This window comes from Coloeus monedula (assembly GCF_965178545.1).
Source record: "Coloeus monedula genome assembly, chromosome: 4".
Lineage (NCBI taxonomy): Eukaryota > Metazoa > Chordata > Aves > Passeriformes > Corvidae > Coloeus > Coloeus monedula.
The window spans coordinates 36880484-36900118 of NC_138784.1; the positions used below are offsets into that span (position 1 = coordinate 36880484).

Here is a 19635-nt window from a genome sequence, read left to right on the forward strand (position 1 = left end):
AAAAAAAAAAAAAAAAAAGGGGGTTTCTGCTTTGGCCCCACAGCACAAATGCAGAAATTACAATATCCAAGAAACATGTCATGTGTAACATCAGAATATTGGTGTTTGGTCCCCAACTTAGTAGAGACCATTGGAATAAAAAGTTGAATATTTATGAAACATGTCTGTTTATGTTTTATTGTGTATCATGAATATAAATTTTTAGTGACTGTATCTTAGAGTATGACTTGAACATGGAAGTAGATAGCAGGAGCAGCTGCTCTGAAAAGTTAATAGCACAGAATGTAGCATTATTAACCAAGGAATCCCATGCACTCCATCTCACATCACAGCTAATGCCTAAAATAATAATGACATTTCTTGTCTTATTAACTGAAAAATGAAGCAGTGTTGAGTATAGAGAGACAGACTCCTGTCTCCTGTGATAATATCTAGCCTGGGCTTATAAGTTATCATACAGTCACTCTGATCTTCTGTGCAACCTTTGTAGCACACGTACACATATCCACAAGAAAGCATATCTAGACTTCTGAGGTAGCTGAATGCACAAACATATGGATTTTATATATTTAAAAAAATTACTTCTTTCTAAAGTGGAAAAAAAACAATGAGGAAGAATGTTAAAGAGTTTGCTACATGGCTTGAATTACAAAGCCAAGAAACTATTGAGGCTACAGTTTCTTGCACCTGCATATTAAAGCTTGTGAGAGCAAGTTGAAAGCTATTTGCAAATAAAACTGTCTTTAAAAAAACCCACAAAGTAAAAACGGATTACTCAACAGAAAATTATTTCATAATGTGGACATGATTGTACTGCCATTTCAAAGACAGATCAAAAAAAAATACACTTGCAGTCCAAATATCTGTTACACTACTGAAAGTAAAGAGCAAAATTTAGAAGTTGGTCAGCAAACACACATACATGGCTTTATGTTTGGGAAACGATTCTTAGACCTGTTCCAAGGCAGATCAGCATCAGTTGAAGCAAGGTCTTCAAGAAACTTGGGAAGTTCCTGCAGAGGAATAAATGTTTGTTGGAAAACTTTTGCACTTGAATGAATTTAAAATATGACACACTCTTTCAGTAAGAGGAAAAACTCCAGTTCTGCAACTGTGCATTTCTAAGAATAGCTGGAAACATTACAGAGCTTTCCACCTCACTGTCAACCCCAGTTACACCAGCAGTGTTGGATACAGCACTGCAGACAATGCTGTCAAGTTGAACAATTAAGCTTACATGAACTTTCACCTTTACAAGCCTGGATAAAGTCAGTCTATCACCTTTTGCAGTTCTTTTCTGTTTTTTTACATGAAGTCACATGCTTGGTTACTATGCCCTACTGACTCAGCCTTAGTCTTGAATAATGCCTTTTCCTGACTCCTGTAACTTGGGAGGGTTTGTGGTACAGCATGAGAACTGATGAGAATTTAATTGCGTTGAGACAACTGGCAATTAGCTATTGTTCATGGGACTGTTTGTGAAAGGGGTGGCAAGAGATATCTTGGGTTGTACTGCAGTTTCATAACTGGTCATTAGTTCTGTTACTGGAGGACAGAGAGATAAATCATTCATGTTGAGGCACTTATTTGATGAGGATGTTTGTGTGCATAAACAGGTATAATTTACAAAGTCGATTAAAAGAGTGGAGACAACTTGTTAATGGAGGAAATGTGTTAAAAGTGATGATCTCATCGTGGTGTTAAGAGAATAGAAAACTCAGAAAAGGCAGAATTCCAAATATATTGTTAACTTTAATAGAATTTCCCTTTGCTTGACAAATGTTATGCAAATGCAAATCTGTTTTTTATATCTAAGATATAAATTAAGAGATCCACCTCTTGCTTTGAATGAGTACAATACAAAATTACTCTGCTTGTGCAGAGTAATCCATTCAAATTTGTATTTTAATATTAATGGTTACTGTCTGCATGGGCTACTTCCAAAAGTTGGGCAGATAGCCTTACTTTCAGGCTCAATATTAATTATTTTCAAGTGCCCTTTTGCCCAGGTATTTGAGACAGTTTGTATTTTAGAATTTAATGAGAATCTACTAGCAAATAAATAAATAAATGAGAGAGGTAATGAAAAATGGAAAACCAGGACTGTTTTACTGCAGTGCTTTTCTTTCATTGTTAACTCAAGTATTTTGTCAGCCTTGTGTGTAAAACACAGTTAAAGGGGGAGATGTTAAAATTCCTATCATTCAGAAAACTGAAACTCTTCCACAAAGTTTCTGTCATTGAATGTTTTCATGAAGGAAGAACATACACAAAATGCTTATTTTGCATTTTGCAAGTGTTTTGGGCTATGGAATCCCATATCATGTGAACTTCAACTTCCTTCATTTGCCTCACTCCTCCAAGTTTTAGCTTGCCAGTTAACTTGTGTAGAGGTAGCACCATTTACAGGTAGCAGTTTGTAGTAGAGAGGAAACAGAGAAGCAGATTTTGTTATTTTCATAGTAATGCTTCCATGGCTGAACAAGTGCTCAAAAGCCTTGTATCAATTCTCTGCATTTGCAGGGATTTCAGCCTTAATTATTATTTTCAGATTTGGGAAAAGACTACTTGTGTTCCCAGACTCCATGACAAATTTTCACAGAAACCATGTTTCTTTGCAAACTCATACAGCTTTGAAATAAACAATTTGCATTTTGTTTACTGCAGTACTTTTATGGCACTGTGGTGACATTTTGAAGTATTTCATTCTTTTATTCATGAACAAAACTTATCATAAAACAAGTATTATACTAGTATTTCTGTTTCAGTAATTTTCCAGCTACTAAAAAAGCTTAAGTTCCCAAATGTATCGAGAGACACAGGAACCAGCTTGAAAGCTGGAAGTGTGAATAGCAGTGAGGTGGTGCCCATCATCAGTTACTTTGGCTTCTTATGGTTTCTTTAAATTTGTCTTCTCTGACAAGAAATGGATCTAAGTCCATTCTGAGGTCCAGATTCCCTTCTCATCACATTTACACACAGGTCATGTTCACATGTGGACCAAGATTGACCCCTGAGGATGTCCTGGCCTGGCAGTTTGGTCAGTCAAGCAAATTAGATGAAATCAGGAATGTTCATGGATTACAAGACTAAGTGAAATGGAAAGAGTCACATTTATACTGGAAAACTCCAAATCACGTTTGTTGCCCACAAACTGCCTATTGTAAATTATCTGTAGACTACTTTACCTACCAAAGCATATCTTAGAATTTTCCAGGAAGACTGCTAGGTCAAACAATCCAAATTCAACATAGGGAATATACTATCAGGTTATTAGTATAAATTATCATATTGACATGTTTAGTTTCCAACACACCTGAATTTACTAGACACTTTCTGGTAATGAATGTTAATATGTGAAAGTGTTACTGATAGTAAAACTTTCTATCTGTTCAGTCATGTATAATGTAACTATACTCATTCTTGCTCAAGTAAAATAACACTTCTGGTTTTAGGAAAAAAATGTTCTTACTTTATTGCTGTGAGAATTTTATGGTGTTTTTTATTATTAAATCCAGACCAATTTTACCTAATGAGCATAACAAAAAAAAGGGTAGGAAAAACCATTAATCTTTATACACTTTTGTTAGTGTTCTCTTGGAAAGTGAAATATTATAATTTAGCAGAAGAAAAGCCAGTTGTTAAATCTCTATTTTTGTTAATCCAACTGGTAAATTATTCATGGTAAATTTATAAATCCAAAATAATAAAAATCACTGGACACTGACAAATTATTTTTGGGCAAATGACTGTATGGGTAAAGAAAGATAATGATGATAAAGATTCTGAAATAACAAGAAGTTATTGTTGAGAAAAAAAAATGATAGCCATAAAATATTACTTAATGAAGATAGTGAAAACTTTGAGATCTAAATTTGAAATGATACGTGTATTATATTATCTGTAATGTATATTTTGAGAACTAGGCTCTTTTCAGAAAGCAAGACAGGTTGGCTGTGTTCATCTGCTCATGTAAGGAGATGGAGACTATTCACATGGAAGCTATTCTCAAGAGCATAAAAAATATGACCCACTACTTGTAGAGGAACAAAAAGCAAAGTACCATATGCAAACCTTTTACTTTCTGCACCAAAATCTATGAAAGGAAAACATTTCTGAGGCAGTGGCAGTATGACTGGGGCCTGAAAATTTCACAGAATGAACATTAACTCTGTTTTTGGAGTCATCGTCACTCAGGAAAATGAACATTTTAATAGCAGTTAAATATACCTATGCATATGATAGAAAACTCTAAATAACTTGTTCTTGGGTAATCTACATATGCAACACTACATATGTAAAAACATAAATATGGAGGTCTTGAAATGTTGGAGACTAAAGAAGATCATCTTTGGCTGACACTAAGGTGAATAATCCTGACCAGGTTGCAGTATAGACTGCAGAATCCAAATCAGTGTACTATTACTTTCTAAACAATCAACCTGGTAATTGGGTATTGATTATCAAGGCCAGAGTCCTTCATGGCCTTGCCTGCTTAAAATGGACATGAAATGTGACACATGAAACGACTGAAGGTCTTGCGATGTTGTGACAACTGCTAGCAACATACCGAAAATTCTTCCTGAAACTTTAGGTTGTTGTTTGTGCAAAGCTCTTCAACGTGTTGTAGAAAGGATTTCTTGCTTATTGGCCTGAAAATAAGGACAGAAGAATTAGAAACCCATAGGGAATGTCTTTGTCATTCTTTTTATTTAACTGTAGTTTGTTAATAAGCAATGTTTTCCAGTTCAATGGAAACTGATACTTACAGAAAATGATAAATTGCTTACAGCATGCTTATTTGATTTCTTTTCGATCACTTAAAAGGGAAACATTTTATCCCCTTGTTGTTCCCCTTCACAAAATTTTTAATGATGCTAATGTTAAGAGTACTGTAGGCTATGATTGTTTTTATAGGTAATAGCATTTCAAGGCAAGGTTTTGACATTAAAGTAAATTTGTAAACTTATTATTGCATTCTAAGCTACATAATACTTCTTTGTCACACAGAAAACATTTTATACTTTGCAAGGTTTTAGACATATAAAATATTGCGGTGACCTCATTCTCATAATGACATGGTTTTTAAATCCTGAGGAGGTTAAATAACCCTGTATTACTTCCCAAGCTAAAACACAGACATGCAGGCTTCACCCCAGAGAGAGAGAAAGCATTTCTCCAGTTACCATGCAATTAGTCATGCTTTTATGATTTATACGCAGCTTGGAATTTTTTTCTAATAAACATAAAGGAGGGAACCACACATTGAGACTCATCAATGAACACAACATAAAAATCTTTAATAAACTTACTTGATGGATTTTCTATAACTAAGTAACCTGCAACAGAGATTTTTGTTAAGTATAGCAAGCTGAGAGATAACCAATATTGTGCATGTTTATAGATTCTAGATTAAATACCAAGTAACTAAAGATTTGTTTCCCTTATGGATTCAAATTCAGGTATCTTTGGGTGATTGTCTTCATTAGTTTTTGTCTCAGGTATTGGCATATATGGATAACAGTTTCTATCTTTCTCTTTAAGTCACTTCACAGTGCTCTGGGCTCATATGGCCCTGGGAAACCCATACTTGCTGCACACCATTACATATATATTTATGGGCTTTATTTTGCATTCTTGACCCAATATCATCCTTCTAAGGACCATTTCAGAGCATCAGGATAGGATTAATCTAACTGAACACAGACACCTATTTCTTCGTTAGTCACTAGATTTCTTTTATAATCGATGAGGAGAAATAGGTGTAATTTCATCTCATTTGAAGCAGATATCTAAAATGAGTCACAGATGAATCATGCTACTGGTGTACCTCTACAGAAACCACAGCTATGGTAGTTTTCCTAAATACTTTAAAAATTAGTGTCCTGGTTTCATGTTCATTTTTCACATGTTCACTGCTGTTTCTGTATATGTCAATTTTAAAAACTGTGATACATATTAAATCTTTAACTTGATCTCACAGCAGGTTTCATGAAGATAGTATGCGAGCATCTACACTCAGGGCACTTTCAGATGGCCTTGAAACTTGGTCACAATTGCTTCTGAATGTATTTAGAAACCAGATTTTGAGCACTCAGACCCACAAAGCTTGTCTAAAGGACCAAGTAAAAAAGTTTGTAATAATTCAGTTTAAAAGATAACCTGCTCCTTCAAAAAATTCTAAGTACCCCTTTTATGTGTCTGTTCCTCCAAATACATATTCTTGCAGAAAATATGACAAAAAGTATTCTATAATACAAATGTCTACTCTACTGCTGTCATAATTTTAGTAGAAAAAGAAAAAATTGCTTTAAAATAGTTGGTTTATGAAGTTGTTTGTAATTATTTAAATTTGAGATAATAAAATGAGATTAATACAATTGCTGAATAATTTATTATTAAGCTTCAGAGAAGTTAATTTCAAGGCTACTAAGGATGCCTTTGTGATGCATACTTTGTTAGAACTGTTACACTCAAACAAAGCAAACTGGCTATGAAAGCCTCACTGGATCAGTCTCACTGGAGTTAAAAGTATTCACAGAAATAAAGATGCTTACTAAGACAACTGAAGGACAGCTTCAGAGTGAAAAAGAAGGCAATAAGATAAGAAAGCATGCAACTCTTTTTATTCAGAATGTTTAGACATACAGCTTGTGCTTATTGTATCACATAAGTTATTTGCATTACGTGGCAGATGAAACTACCTTCTAGTAGTATTGGCAACATTATAGAGCTAAAGTTTCCTAACAAAAAAGGATTTTTAATAGCTGTACCAAAGTACTGCACACGAATATATATTTGTCTTTGAGCAGAACAGAAATTTTTTTTAGCCTTTTTTTTCAGGACAAAATTATAAGCAGACTTTGAAGGGAGGTTACACTTGTTTTTCCTTTGAATTCACTTATTTTCACCACAGAACAACAGAAAAACGTCATGTCCCAGTTGGCATTCCAGTAATTTTTCAAATACAGTTAGCTCTCAATTTTTTAGCCATGAGGGGCTTACTGCACATAATTTGCAGTAAGAAAATGCAGCTTGGTCATTAGGGAATAAAAATTAATTCCATGTTGTACATAAGAAATCCAGGTATGCCATTTAGCACTTCAGTGCTGAAGGTACCTGGATCCAACAATATAACTTTTTTTAAGAAGCAAGGCATTTATGGGTTGATACTTAAACCTATCTGTGGGAATTTAAGTGAAAGACTTGATTTTTAGAATTACTGAACTGCCACACTTCTGTTAGTAGCAAGTGCACATAGCAGTGGCTTGGCAGCTCAGAAAATAAGATGATTTACTTTAAAATGCCTATAGGAAAGTTAATGTCTAACTTGTCTAACTGCGGCAAAGGAGTTGGCTTTGCTGTGTAAGGATCTTCAGAAGGGATGAATTTTGTATTCTCACTAAATACTTGCAGCAGTGCTCTGTTTCACCATCCTTAGGCTTAAAATAATAGTATTTTTTCTATGTCTCTTAGAATACACAGTAATAATCTTACAGTATTTTGTCAATGAACAAATACTCATCTATCTGTAATCTTGTCCTTCACATTTCCCAGTGTTTTTTATAAAACTTAAAAATATAAATATCACTAGATCTTGATAAGCACAATTTAGAATCAAACAATGAAGTTGAAAATTTCCCTATTTCAGCTGGACCATTTCAGATTCCCACCTGTCTGACTCTGAAATGAGGAAAGAAAAACATTCTCTAAGATAAAGAATACTTTATTGCCTTAAATCTGATTTTCTTTTAAAACAGTGTATTGTTTCATGTGTGGGGTTTTTTTGAAGACTATCAAAAATCTGAATCCCACTCAGATTACTTGTGATAGAGCTAGAAAGAAGCCATTTATTTGTGTTGGCAGTGATAACTGAAGACATATTGTCACACAGACTCAGCTTTCTCTCTGGGTCAATCATCTGAAATCCACCAGGAATTAAAATTTCGTCCAACCAGAAAACTACAGAAATTACTATGTAGGCAAAAGGCTTAACTCATAAGCACCACTGACACTTCCTAGGACCAACAGAGGAACTAATTTTTAATAAGTTAATTGAAAGCAATACAGAGCTTAACCCTTCCTACATATTAAAGGCCTAAGGAAAGAGAACACATGGTCATTTCTTCCATTGTACCAGGACATATACATTCATAAACATTGTTCTCCTGGGACACAAAATTTAGTAATCAGCTGTCAAAAATAGGCTTCCTGAAGGGAAAGTTGTTGAAGAAAAAGACAAGGCAGAAGCCATGCCTATCCTTACTCAAAGGAAGACAGGTCTGTCTACACAAAGAAAGAATTCGGCTGGTCTATAGAAATTACTGTGTGTGCAAAATTGTTACCTCAAATATAGACACCCACTGAATGCATAGTATATAGGAAAGATAAGATCAGACAATCATTTTCTATACAATACTTTTCCATAAGGAGTTCTAATTACCTAGTGTTTACAGGGGCTACAGTGTCTGTAATGCAAAAATATTTCTTCTGACCCCATTTTCTTGACAAGCTGTCTCACACAGAGTGAAACAAAAGCCTCAAAGGATCAACTACAAGGTGCAATTTCTCAAGAAAAGATTTAAAAAAACTGGAGATCAAAATGGCTTTATCCTTGCTGCAGAAAGCTCCGCAAAAGTAGAGTGCCAGAGAGGTTGTCTCCTAGGTAAGCACCTGGAACAAGGAAGAGTTACTTGTATCTCACCAAACCTGGTGCACCCTGAAAATTTAGGGACAGAATCTATTCACAGAAGATCAGGGTCTGCTTTGAAGGGTGACTTGGCAAACCCTGTGGAGCTGTTGTAAAAGGCAAGTAATGAGAGCACCCAGTATATGTATATCCAGTGCGCTTGATGAAAAAGTATTTAATTCAGTTTAGGTTGATGGGCTATATATATTTTGAACAAGGTTGCTTTTTACTGTTATTAGCTGTCTCACACCATCTCCACCATCAGTGCAACATATGTCCCAAACATTCAAAGTTAGCATTTTGGATTCATAAGGAAGATCTAATTTTCCACTAAATTCAGTAGGACTTAATTCCCTGCATGCCCTCTGAAAATACACCCAATTGATAAATTGCTTAACAAAAACTTGGTGAGACAGACTGTATATGTACTAGCTAGTATTAGTAATTTTAGACACTGAAGTTTGTCAATAATTTTTTATTATGATCATCATGTTAAAAGACCACTACTGGAACTGGGATTTTCCTCTAATTTCCTGGTCCGAAAAAAAAGATGTTACCCACAAAAAATTTCAAAATTGTCAAAATGGAATGCTTGGCACATTTAAATTTCTCTTTTTCTACTCAAACTGACTTTTGTAGCGCAAAATACATCATATTCAAAAAGCTATAAAAATGTGTGAAAGGTAATGTTTTGATTAACCTATACTGAACATTTGCTGAGCTTCAAGCTGTTGAATTTTTGATCTTGGAATGATAAAAAGTATTTCCAGTCATATTCATACAGAACAGAAAAATCTTTTTCTACATTCTTGTTTTTCTCATGAGATACCAGCTGCAAAAATTTTCTCAGAATATGAGCCAAGATCATAAACCATGATTCACTAAGTATAAGAGAATGTCTGAAGATGAGGGGCAGTCAAGACGGATCTCATGAAGCAGGGTATTTTGATTCTGTGGATGAACTGTGTCAGCTGCATGTGCCTTTTTTGATTTAGAGTAGCTAAATAATATAATGTCAGAGAAGTGACCAAAAACCTGGTTTCCCCCTTCAAATGAGCACTGAATGGGATGATTAGTAGGTAGAGGAAAAAAATCTGTATTGTTCTTCTATCACCTAGGATTTTCACCCAAACTCCCCATTGCCCTTTCAGGGTAGGAACCTGGACCAGATTTCTGTTGATTTACTGCTATCTGAAAAATACAAACATGCCAGTCTGGTAAAGAAATCTGCCCACCTCTGCCCTCCTCGTACACTTGCAAGATGCCACGAACTGAAACACAGCAAGTTCTGCAAACACAGCTGAGATAGCTGCCTAAATGCGGCCAGTGTCGATTGTGCAGGTGCAGTGATGCCCATTCCAAGTGCATGGGAAATTTGTGAAGGTTAGACTGTAGTCATCAACATCAAATACAATAATTAAACATGCTAATATGTCACTGCTTTAACCACAAATCATGAGAATGATAGGGTCAACACAAGAACTGGGACTGTAATTGACTTCAACATCGTTTATCCCCAATGGCAACAGGTACAAATGTTCTTTCATTATGCAACTGTGGAAGTCTAAAAACAGGGAAAAAAAATATTTTAGTCATTAAGTTTTGCAGTAAGCTGTCTTGGTAAGTGCTGCCATGCTTCTGCCAGCTCCTTGATATAACTCATTGTTACCAGGAAGGATGCTACTATATTAAAGACAGGTACTAGAGACACCTAAAATGTCCCTTTTGGCTATTGACTTTACTAGAACAGAATATTACACATAGTAAAAGATTCTTTGAGACTTAAAAAAAAAAGCCAAAATAAACTGAAATATTTTGAACAGATAAAGGATATCCTGTGCCTCATTACCCCTCATGCTATCTAGGAGAGTACCTCAGGACATTTTCTGTCTTCCAGCTGAAAAGATGTCATGAATCCTGTCCTTAGGAGCTCTCAATTAGTGCCTGCACTTCAAACTTCAACAGTTTGTCATAATGTTCAACAAAGGACCTGGGCAAGGAGCCTGCTGTAGCTCCAGTGCCACTACGGTTTGAAAAATAATAATCCAAAATTTTATCAGCTGCATCCTGTACCTTACAGTGACAGCAGGAGAGAGTCTTTGCTTTTGACCATTAAAGGACAGTTGGAAGGAGGGAAGAGAAAAGTACAGATGGAAGGACATGACAAATTGCAAACCAAATTGTGAGACTGACTCATTAAAAAAAGGGTGATGTAACTCAAACTGCTGAAGCACTGTTCAATAAAGGTCTTGCTGTGCATAAATCACATAATGAAGTGTACATGAGTATTAAATATTATAGTTTTCAATTACCCTTTAGAGTCTGAGACTGTAAAATTTTAAAATACACGCAATTTAGACAGAAAAGTGGTAGAATTGTATCTGCAAACCAACAAAGGATATTTGACTGTGTGGATATGTTGCTGAGATTGTAGGGGCATAGTATGAAACAGCTGTAGTTTGTGTACTAAAGACAGTTGAGGAAAAAAGATAATTTCTCTTAAGTATATATATCCTAACTTCCAAAGAAAAGAAACAGCATGTTTCTTATGTCACATTTGCACTACCTTTATTTCAAGGATATGTTGTGTATATCAGGGCTGTATTTCCATAATGTATTATAATTTCTATTTTAAAATTGCCCTGATTTATTTCAAAATGGTTGTGGAACTCCTATAACTCAACATTAGGGACTAAAAATATACATGATTTCATTATGATAAATACCTTTGTTTGTCATTAGAACATCTGCAAAGATTGACATTTCATTTTGATTAACTATATCATTAAATATAGCACGATAACACACAGGTTAAGAGAACAGAATGGAAAACACACCATGTTGCTTCAATAATACAAAAACTTACTGGATGACAAAAATCTCCTTGCGTCTAAAGAAAAATGAAGAGTATCTGGAAGTAAAATCCATTAATACTTTAGTACATAAACAACATTAGTACTATTCTAATTCAGCTAACGATGTGAAAACAAGGTAATTTTGAAGATACATCAAGATCATTTATCTGAGGCACAGTTGCTGCAGTGCATTGTCAATGGTTCCACCTTCAGAGGATGCTTTGCACTGTTATTAGCAGGTACTAAATTCTGCTATCTGAACAAGTGCCCTGCAGAGGACATACCCCAGCCATTACATCAATGAGTTCCAGATGATTCCCAGTATGTTTTCTCATCTGTTACAAGCAGCCATTCTTGCGTGCTCTATTTTGAACAGGTTTGTACATGCAATCAACTTACTCTGTACCACACACAGACATACACAAAAATCCCAGGTCAACAACTACAACCTTTCATCTTCCAGCTATTCCTAGTCTGCAACAGTAGGATATTTGGCTACTAGGGCCATTTTAGGGCTATTTTAGGCTTCTCATCTTTAAGGAGACTGCCTACCACAGTGTTTCATCTGTGACACAGCAGGGAAAATACAGGCAGGTGAAGAATGCTCACCAAACATTTCTAACTCAGTTGGATGTCACATATTGCTGATAATAATTATATTTATTTGGTGAATAATATCAATTATTTCTGGCAGTCAAAAAGCGGTTTTCCTTCTGATAAATACCTGTGCCAAGATTTCTTGTCAGATACAAAATATGAATTGCTGCATGCACCTTAAATGAGTAGATGTTAGGATAGCCAGTCTGCTGAGCTCCACAGAAACCCAGATGTTATGCCAATCCCTCTGTTTAAAAAAAACCCCACTTTCTAAATATCAATTAAACAATGACAGATTTGTTCTTGAGTTAGTTGACAGGGACTTCTAGGGGGTTGGCTTTTTCAAGAAGCCTGTGTAAGTTTGCAGCCTACACAAAATTTGGGCCATTAAAAAACTCACAAATTCTGCACGTTTAAAATATGTAGCCTCTCTTTGGCTAACACAGTTAAACAGTGATTTGCACTTAGATTTTTATCTTGTTGTAAAAAGAGCTTAAGATTAAGTGATTTTCTAAAAGCTAGTGAGAAGTGTCTTGAGGATGGAGGTCATTCTTTGAAAAAGGATCTCAGTGACCTGTGTAAATAAGAACAGCACAAACACTTCCAAACAAGCAAAGGTCAGAAAGGGGTCATGGCTACAGACCCTTTGGACTACTGTTTTGCCTAAGGAGTATGCTTACCGTGTAAATCTCTCATCCTTCAGCTCCAGGTCTGCCACTGTGATCAGCTGATCCAGTTTGAATTTCGTGTCAATAATTTCAGCATCTCGTGGGGAGTATGTGCCTCCCTCTTTTTGCTTTTGCCGAATTCTAAACAGAAAATAGTGAAAAATACACATGCAAAATATTTAAGGACACATATGTCAATACTTTGATTTGACAGGCTGAAACTGAAAAATGGTTGCCAGAAATCCTTCCTTGGCCTTTCTTCTTGTCTCCCTTCTAACAATGTAATTTAGTCAAATACTGAATTTATGTTGCCTAAAATTCAGAAGAAAGAATCTAGGTGCTGTGTTCTTTTAGTTTTCCTACAAAAATTCTATGGTAATGCCTGAATAAAGCAGCTGAGTAAGAGCAGAACTGATGAATGAACATCATGAATGAATGATGAAACTCACATCATGTGTGCAGTATGCAGCCTCCTTCTTTACATGGACATTTTGTTCACTATTTGAATTGAAACTCAATTTCTCTTCCACCTGTGGGACTTCTGTGTATTTAACTGATAAATTTAGAAAATAGAATTTAGAGTATTTACTTCATATCCAGCTGCAAATAGTATTAGGCATCATGATAACTATAACCAGCTGACACTCTGATCTGTCAATAGAGAAGTGGCTCTGAAAGGTTAAGAAAGGCTACCACTCCGATTTGCCCTCTGGAAAAGATGGATTTTCTTCTTCATCTATGGAAGATTCCACCCTCACTAGACTAAATTCTTTGTGAGTCTCTCCCTTAGTTTCTACATAAAAACAAAAAAAAACCCACCAACCAAAAATCAAGACATTTTGGAATTACATTTATAGGACTGTTTCAAGTCTTCTTTAAACGATTTTTGAGTGTTTTCAAACATGCTATGGCAAGGATATGTAAATCTCACCTTGCAAAAGCATATACTGCAGCCACCAAAAGAACAACTGAAAGTATACACAAAGTAACAGCAAGGATAACTTCTACAGATCTTCCTGTCGGTCCTTCACCTGCAACAGAAAGTGGAAAACTAATATATCATATATTCTTCAGAATTTCTAAAATTCTGACAGTATGAAATAGGGAAATAATGAAAGACAGACACATTTTGTCTCTGTATAACTGCACCCATTTTATGTTGGTTGAAAAGCTTCAAAAAAAAAAAAAAAAAAAAGAAAAATATAACAAAACCAGAAACAGTTTGTGTAAGGGTTCCTAAGCATTGCTGATCTACATAATACATAATTTGAATACAGATGTGTTAATACTATATGTGCAGATGTCACCTGGTGTTTTTCAGTTTTACCTGCTGAACAGGTTAAGGTCAGTCTATACTGCAGTAACATCAGCCTGAACACTGGCCTGAGGTCAGAACCTGCTTCAGTCTTTGTGCAGGACTACTGCAGCTCCTCAAGTGGGAAAGAAAGAGAACAACTCTAAAGCAATGACGCTTGCAGCTGCCACGCACAAACACAATGATATTAATTTTAGTGGAATTCTAAGGGTGCTGAAGGAACTGAACCAGTGGTGAGATCTGAACTTTCTGGATTAATCTGCCTCGCTGACCGTTAACTCATGTTCCTGGTTTTTGTGAGAATTTGTGATATTGTTAGGAATAACCACCAGTAGGCCAAAAGTAATCATAAAGGCCTCGATGACTGAAAAGTAAAAGTGTTGGTATTCTAATCAGTCCTTCCAGGTGAGAATGAAAGCTCATTCAGAAACTGATAAACTACTTAGATTAGTAGTTTCTAGGCCTCGTCTTGAATATCTTTAGTGCTAAATTTCTGAGACTCATTTAATTTCCCACCCTTCCTGTAATCCTGTGCCTATAATAAAACTCACTCTCATTTTCCCTTAGGCAACAGTGAAAATAAGTAAAGCAAGGGAATACTACTGATGGTACTGTTCACTTTTGTTGACATTCACCTCCACTTGCTGATCCACTGCAGAAAAACTTAGTTCCTTTTTAGCATCAAGGAGAAGGAGAAAATGTACTGTTTCCTGCCATATGAAACTATTTCCCGCTCAAGGGACAACATCCTCCCAAGGACACACTGGGAAACACCACAGTCTTGGTTTTGTTTATCTCAAAAGACTGTGATTTTTGGATTAGAGAGTATATTTCAGTTGATCTGGACTGATGTACCTGAGAGAATGTGATTAAAATTCAAAATGATCCTGAGTTATCAGAAGAAATCACCTTAAAACAGTGGGATGGAATTTTGTAAGATCAAGTGCATGGTTCTACATGTAGGCAGGAATAATCAGCTACAATAATACAGCACAGTAAACAGTTGGCTAGGTAGAAATTTATCAGAGGTTATTGTAGACTGACACCAACGTGAATAAGCAATATCAACGTCTGTATGAAGTTACAGACAAGAGAATTCAGTATAGTTTGCAAAACACCTGAAACAATTCTTCCACTGCATTAGTAAAAGTTTAGATGCAACACTGGACACTACAAGGTAAGAAAATATTTAATCTTAGGTATAGATAGTAGAATAGAAAAGCAAGTACATACAAAAATGTTTCAATGAGTAAATGAATCAAAAAGTTCCTGCCACTCACTTATCACTGTGATAAGGCAAAAATGTCAGTAATGTGAAAGAACAGAAGCATATCCAGAGAAACCTCTACAACAGTTCTGTTTTGCACTGAACTGTGAAGTCTGTGTCAAAATGCACAATTAACATCAATCCGAACAATGCAGATGTTATTAAACAAAACAGTGCTGGTAAAATGCCAACCAAGAATTAAAACTCCACATTTTCTCCTACTTCTTTGCAGCAGGGGAGGACTACACATCTCTGTAGACATGTCTGTAGAGATAATTACGGGCATGGGAAAGGAGACCAAACAGAGAATGTCATGATGTATAACTCTGAAGTGCTGCACTCAATACATGATAATAACAAACTGCAATAATAGAATATCATAAGGTTGCTTTCTATGTAAAAGACAGTATCAGGAAACCCCATTTTGATTCTTTCCTATCTCATCAGGTTTACAATTCACATGGAATAAGCACACTTACACGGGACTACTGATTGCCCCACAGTGATTTGCTGAACTAACCGCCAGAGTTTACAAAAGGGTTACAAGCTGCCTTGATGTATTACAAATTTAAACAGTATTTATCACTGTATCTTAATTATCTCATGGAAAAATCCTGACCTTTCACTGTAATAGGGACATTAACTTTGCAATGCGAGTCATGGATTATGAGGAAGAAACTCCACCTCTCCAGCTCAAGAGGAAGGTTGTGGTACACCGAATATGATTGGGTGGGTGTGCCCTATTAAAATATATCCTTTACTATAATTAAAAAACATTATTGTAGCTGTATATTCCCATAATTTCTGCTTCAGTGTTCCTCCCTAACAAAATTCCTTATATTTACAAGACCATCTGACATGAGTCACAAAATGATCTCTCAAGGTTTTCCATATTTTTTTCTGCTTCAAACATGACATTTAATTGTACCAAAAGGTTAACTGTCTGATTTTCCAGATCAAAGACCTACCTATTCTCTCAGTAGACTTAGAAACCAGAATGTAGGGGTTTTTGAACTGTTGTGAATAGCTCTGCCAAAATTCAAATTAGTGTTTCATCTAACAAAATGAAAGTCTAATGTTGGAAACCCAAAAATTTCAGTGGTTATTACTAAAGAAGCTAATTGATTTAAAATAAAATTGCAATTCTGATTTCAGGCAGCATAAATTCCTCCTGGAGAGAGGCTGATGTTATGAATGCAATAGAAGTAACTGGGTTGCAAAGATTTATAAAAGCTGACTTTTTTGCATGTTTTCTGAGTTATATTTCTAGAGCAAGCTGGAAGTTCCTGTAACCAAAGTTTCTAGAAAGAAACACTTGGGCAAGGTTCCTCATGCTAAGTGTTTCAGGAGAGTGCTATATCTCCAATACCATTCAACTGCAGTACCTGCATCACTTGTGATGTATCAATTTGATGTTGATTTCACAGCACTTGTAAGAAGTCATGCAAAGATGTTTTGATTATCTATTCCATGTAAGTTATGTAAGCTCTGAAATTTAGAAGCTAAGGCCAGGCAAAAGTATGTTGTAGTCTGGCCTTAAAAAGCAGTGCTTGATGTTAAAGATTAACACAGAAAGCATTGGATGGGTGTGAGGAGACACAGGTATCTGAGGAATTTATCCCTCGTTTTGGTTTTTTCCATATTAGATTTTATTCATCATACAAACAGATCTTGCTTATTTATCATGTACAAGGTAGAAAATATCACAAGTTTTCAATAACAATGGATAAGGCAATGAATTACACTATCTGCTGCTACTAGGTATTGCAGATTTTTCTGTTAGAAAGGAGAAAATTGCCCAGAGGTCTGGATAGAGTTGGACTCATTTCCAGTGAACTTGTTTTGCCTGATTGGACACACTATCTTTCCCTTATTGGGAAAAATATTAGCTTCATTTGCTTAGATCTTTTAAATTCAGAACATATAAATACAACTTTTATGTTGCATTTTCCAGAGCATTCCGGGCTGGAGAAATAACGCCAGATCCTTTCAGAATATTCAGGTAGTGAATCAGCATTTCAGGGTCTTCAGTATCAGATCATGTAACAAATTCCTAAAATGGATTAGATGAATAAGGGAGCTCATACCACAGAAGATGAATGCCAAATGAAAAATATGTGCCCACTAAAATTCTTCTGGGTACTCATCCAGTTGTCTTGGTGTGCATTTTGAGAAAGTCAGGGCTAATGCTTAGCTAAGTAAGTTTTTGACTTACAAACATATTAAAAGAACTTACAGATCTTATTACAGTCTGCTACAAGAGATGTCATTCCCAGTTTTAGAGGTGTATCAACATGGCCATGAGGGAATTATGTTTGATTTCAGACCAAATAACAACTGACCTATTGGCTAGTGACTTTAGAACCAGATGGATTCTCTTAGACAACATTAATTTATTAATTCAGATGGAGCTTCGTCTACTTCTAAAGGATGAAGGGGCTAAAGGGTCATGCCCTCAGATGACCTGCCTTTAAGCTCACTGGAATATAATCATAGAATCATTTAGTTTGGAAAAGACCTTTAAGATCATCAAGTCCAACTGCTAACCCAGCATTGACAAGACCACTAAATCCTGTCCCTAAGTGCCACATCTACACATCTTTTAAGTACCTCCAGGGATGGTGACTACCACTTTCCTGGGCAGCCTGCTCCAATGCTTGACACTCTTTCTATGAAGAAGTTTTTCCTTATATCTGATCTAAACCTCCCCTGACACCACATTTCCTCTCGTCGTATTGATTGTTACCTGGGAGAAGTCTGACACCCATCTTGCCACAACCTTTTCAGAGAGTGATAAGATCTCTCATGAGCTTCCTTTTCTCCATCCTAAATGACCCCAGCTCCCTCACCTGCTCCCCGCAGGACCTGTGCTCCAGACTCTTCACCAGCTCCATTATCTTTCCCTGGACATGCTCCAGCACCTCAATGTTTTTTGTAGTGAGGGGCTCAGAACTGGACACAGGATTCAAGGTGTGGCCTCACCAGTGCCAAGTACAGGAGGACAATCACTGCACTGGTCCTGCTGGCTACACCAATACAGTTCAGCCTGTATTCCTGATACAGGCCAGGATGCCACTGGCCTTCTTGGCCACCTGGGCACATGCTGGATCATGTTCAGCTGCTGTTGACCAGCACCCACAGATTCTTTTTCCCTCAGGCATCATTCCAGCCACTCTTCCCCAAGCCTGTAGCACTGCACAGGGTGACCCAAGTGCAGGATTTGGCACTTGGCCTCATTGAATCTCATACAATTGGCCTTGGCCCATCAATCCAGCCTTTCCAGCTCCCTCTGCAGAGCCTTCCTGACCTCCAGCAGATCAACACTCCTGCCTAACTTGGTGTAATCTGCAAACTGACTGAAGGTGCCCCTGATCCCCTTGTCCAGGTCACCAACAGGGACATTAAACAGGACTGGCCAAATACTGAACCCTGGGGAGCCCCACTAGGGACCAGCTGCCAGCTGGATGGAACTCCATTTAACCACCATTCTTTGGGCCCGGTCATCCAGCCAATTTTTCACGTGGCCAGGAGTATCAAGTACTGGTTCTACATCCAACAGAGAAGGAAACAGCAGAAAGAATGGCTGCTGGAGGTTTGCCAAACAGGATGAACTATCCTGGCATCATGGTATTTTTATTGGTATAATTGAATCTCTGCAAACAAGCTTTGTCAATGCTGCCTCTTCATTTAACAGTCCAGGCTGACATAGAATCTCTTGACAACTTCAAAAGGACATACAAGGCAATGGATATATTTCTTCAGCCATTCTAGTTAACAAACATAGAGATTACTTACTTCATGGAAACCACTGTATTAAAAAGAAACTGAATTGTGAATACTCTTTAGAAATAGAGAAAGACTTTAGTAAATGACACTCTTCTTACCTAATGTTTTGACAGGGTCAGAATAGTCAGAATCTGTAAACTGTCCTTTAATGTTAGTTGCTCTGAACTTAAATCTGTGAAAGAAAACCAGAAAAACTAATGAAATAAAGTTTATGTGTATTTTCTTAAATATTGTTTCACTTACGGACTAAAAAATATTTTTAAGTTTAGTGTAATATAATTTGGAATCATTATTCACCTGCAAAAGTGACATCATGACAGATATCAATAACTCAGTGCCAAAATCTTAAATTTCTGAAAAACCCCGATGTGAATTATTTATCTTGAATTTGAATTTATTTAATTCAAGAACTCAATAATCATCTTCTTTTGTTTGAAAAATTTTGTAGAAAATTTATC

At 36.2% G+C, this 19635-nt stretch overlaps 1 protein-coding gene across 1 annotated transcript in view; it reads right to left on the reverse strand.

Moving 5' to 3' along the window:
• Window positions 1–19635, reverse strand: part of PTPRQ (protein tyrosine phosphatase receptor type Q) — a gene marked incomplete at both ends in the record, with an annotated part of 125963 nt that overhangs the window by 11167 nt on the left and 95161 nt on the right. Inside the window, 7 exons of the mRNA XM_082280024.1 lie at window positions 923–1013; window positions 4571–4652; window positions 5313–5339; window positions 11556–11600; window positions 12822–12950; window positions 13741–13840; window positions 19276–19349. Coding sequence (XP_082136150.1) covers window positions 923–1013; window positions 4571–4652; window positions 5313–5339; window positions 11556–11600; window positions 12822–12950; window positions 13741–13840; window positions 19276–19349 — 548 coding nt within the window. The remainder of the gene's footprint in view (window positions 1–922; window positions 1014–4570; window positions 4653–5312; window positions 5340–11555; window positions 11601–12821; window positions 12951–13740; window positions 13841–19275; window positions 19350–19635) is intronic.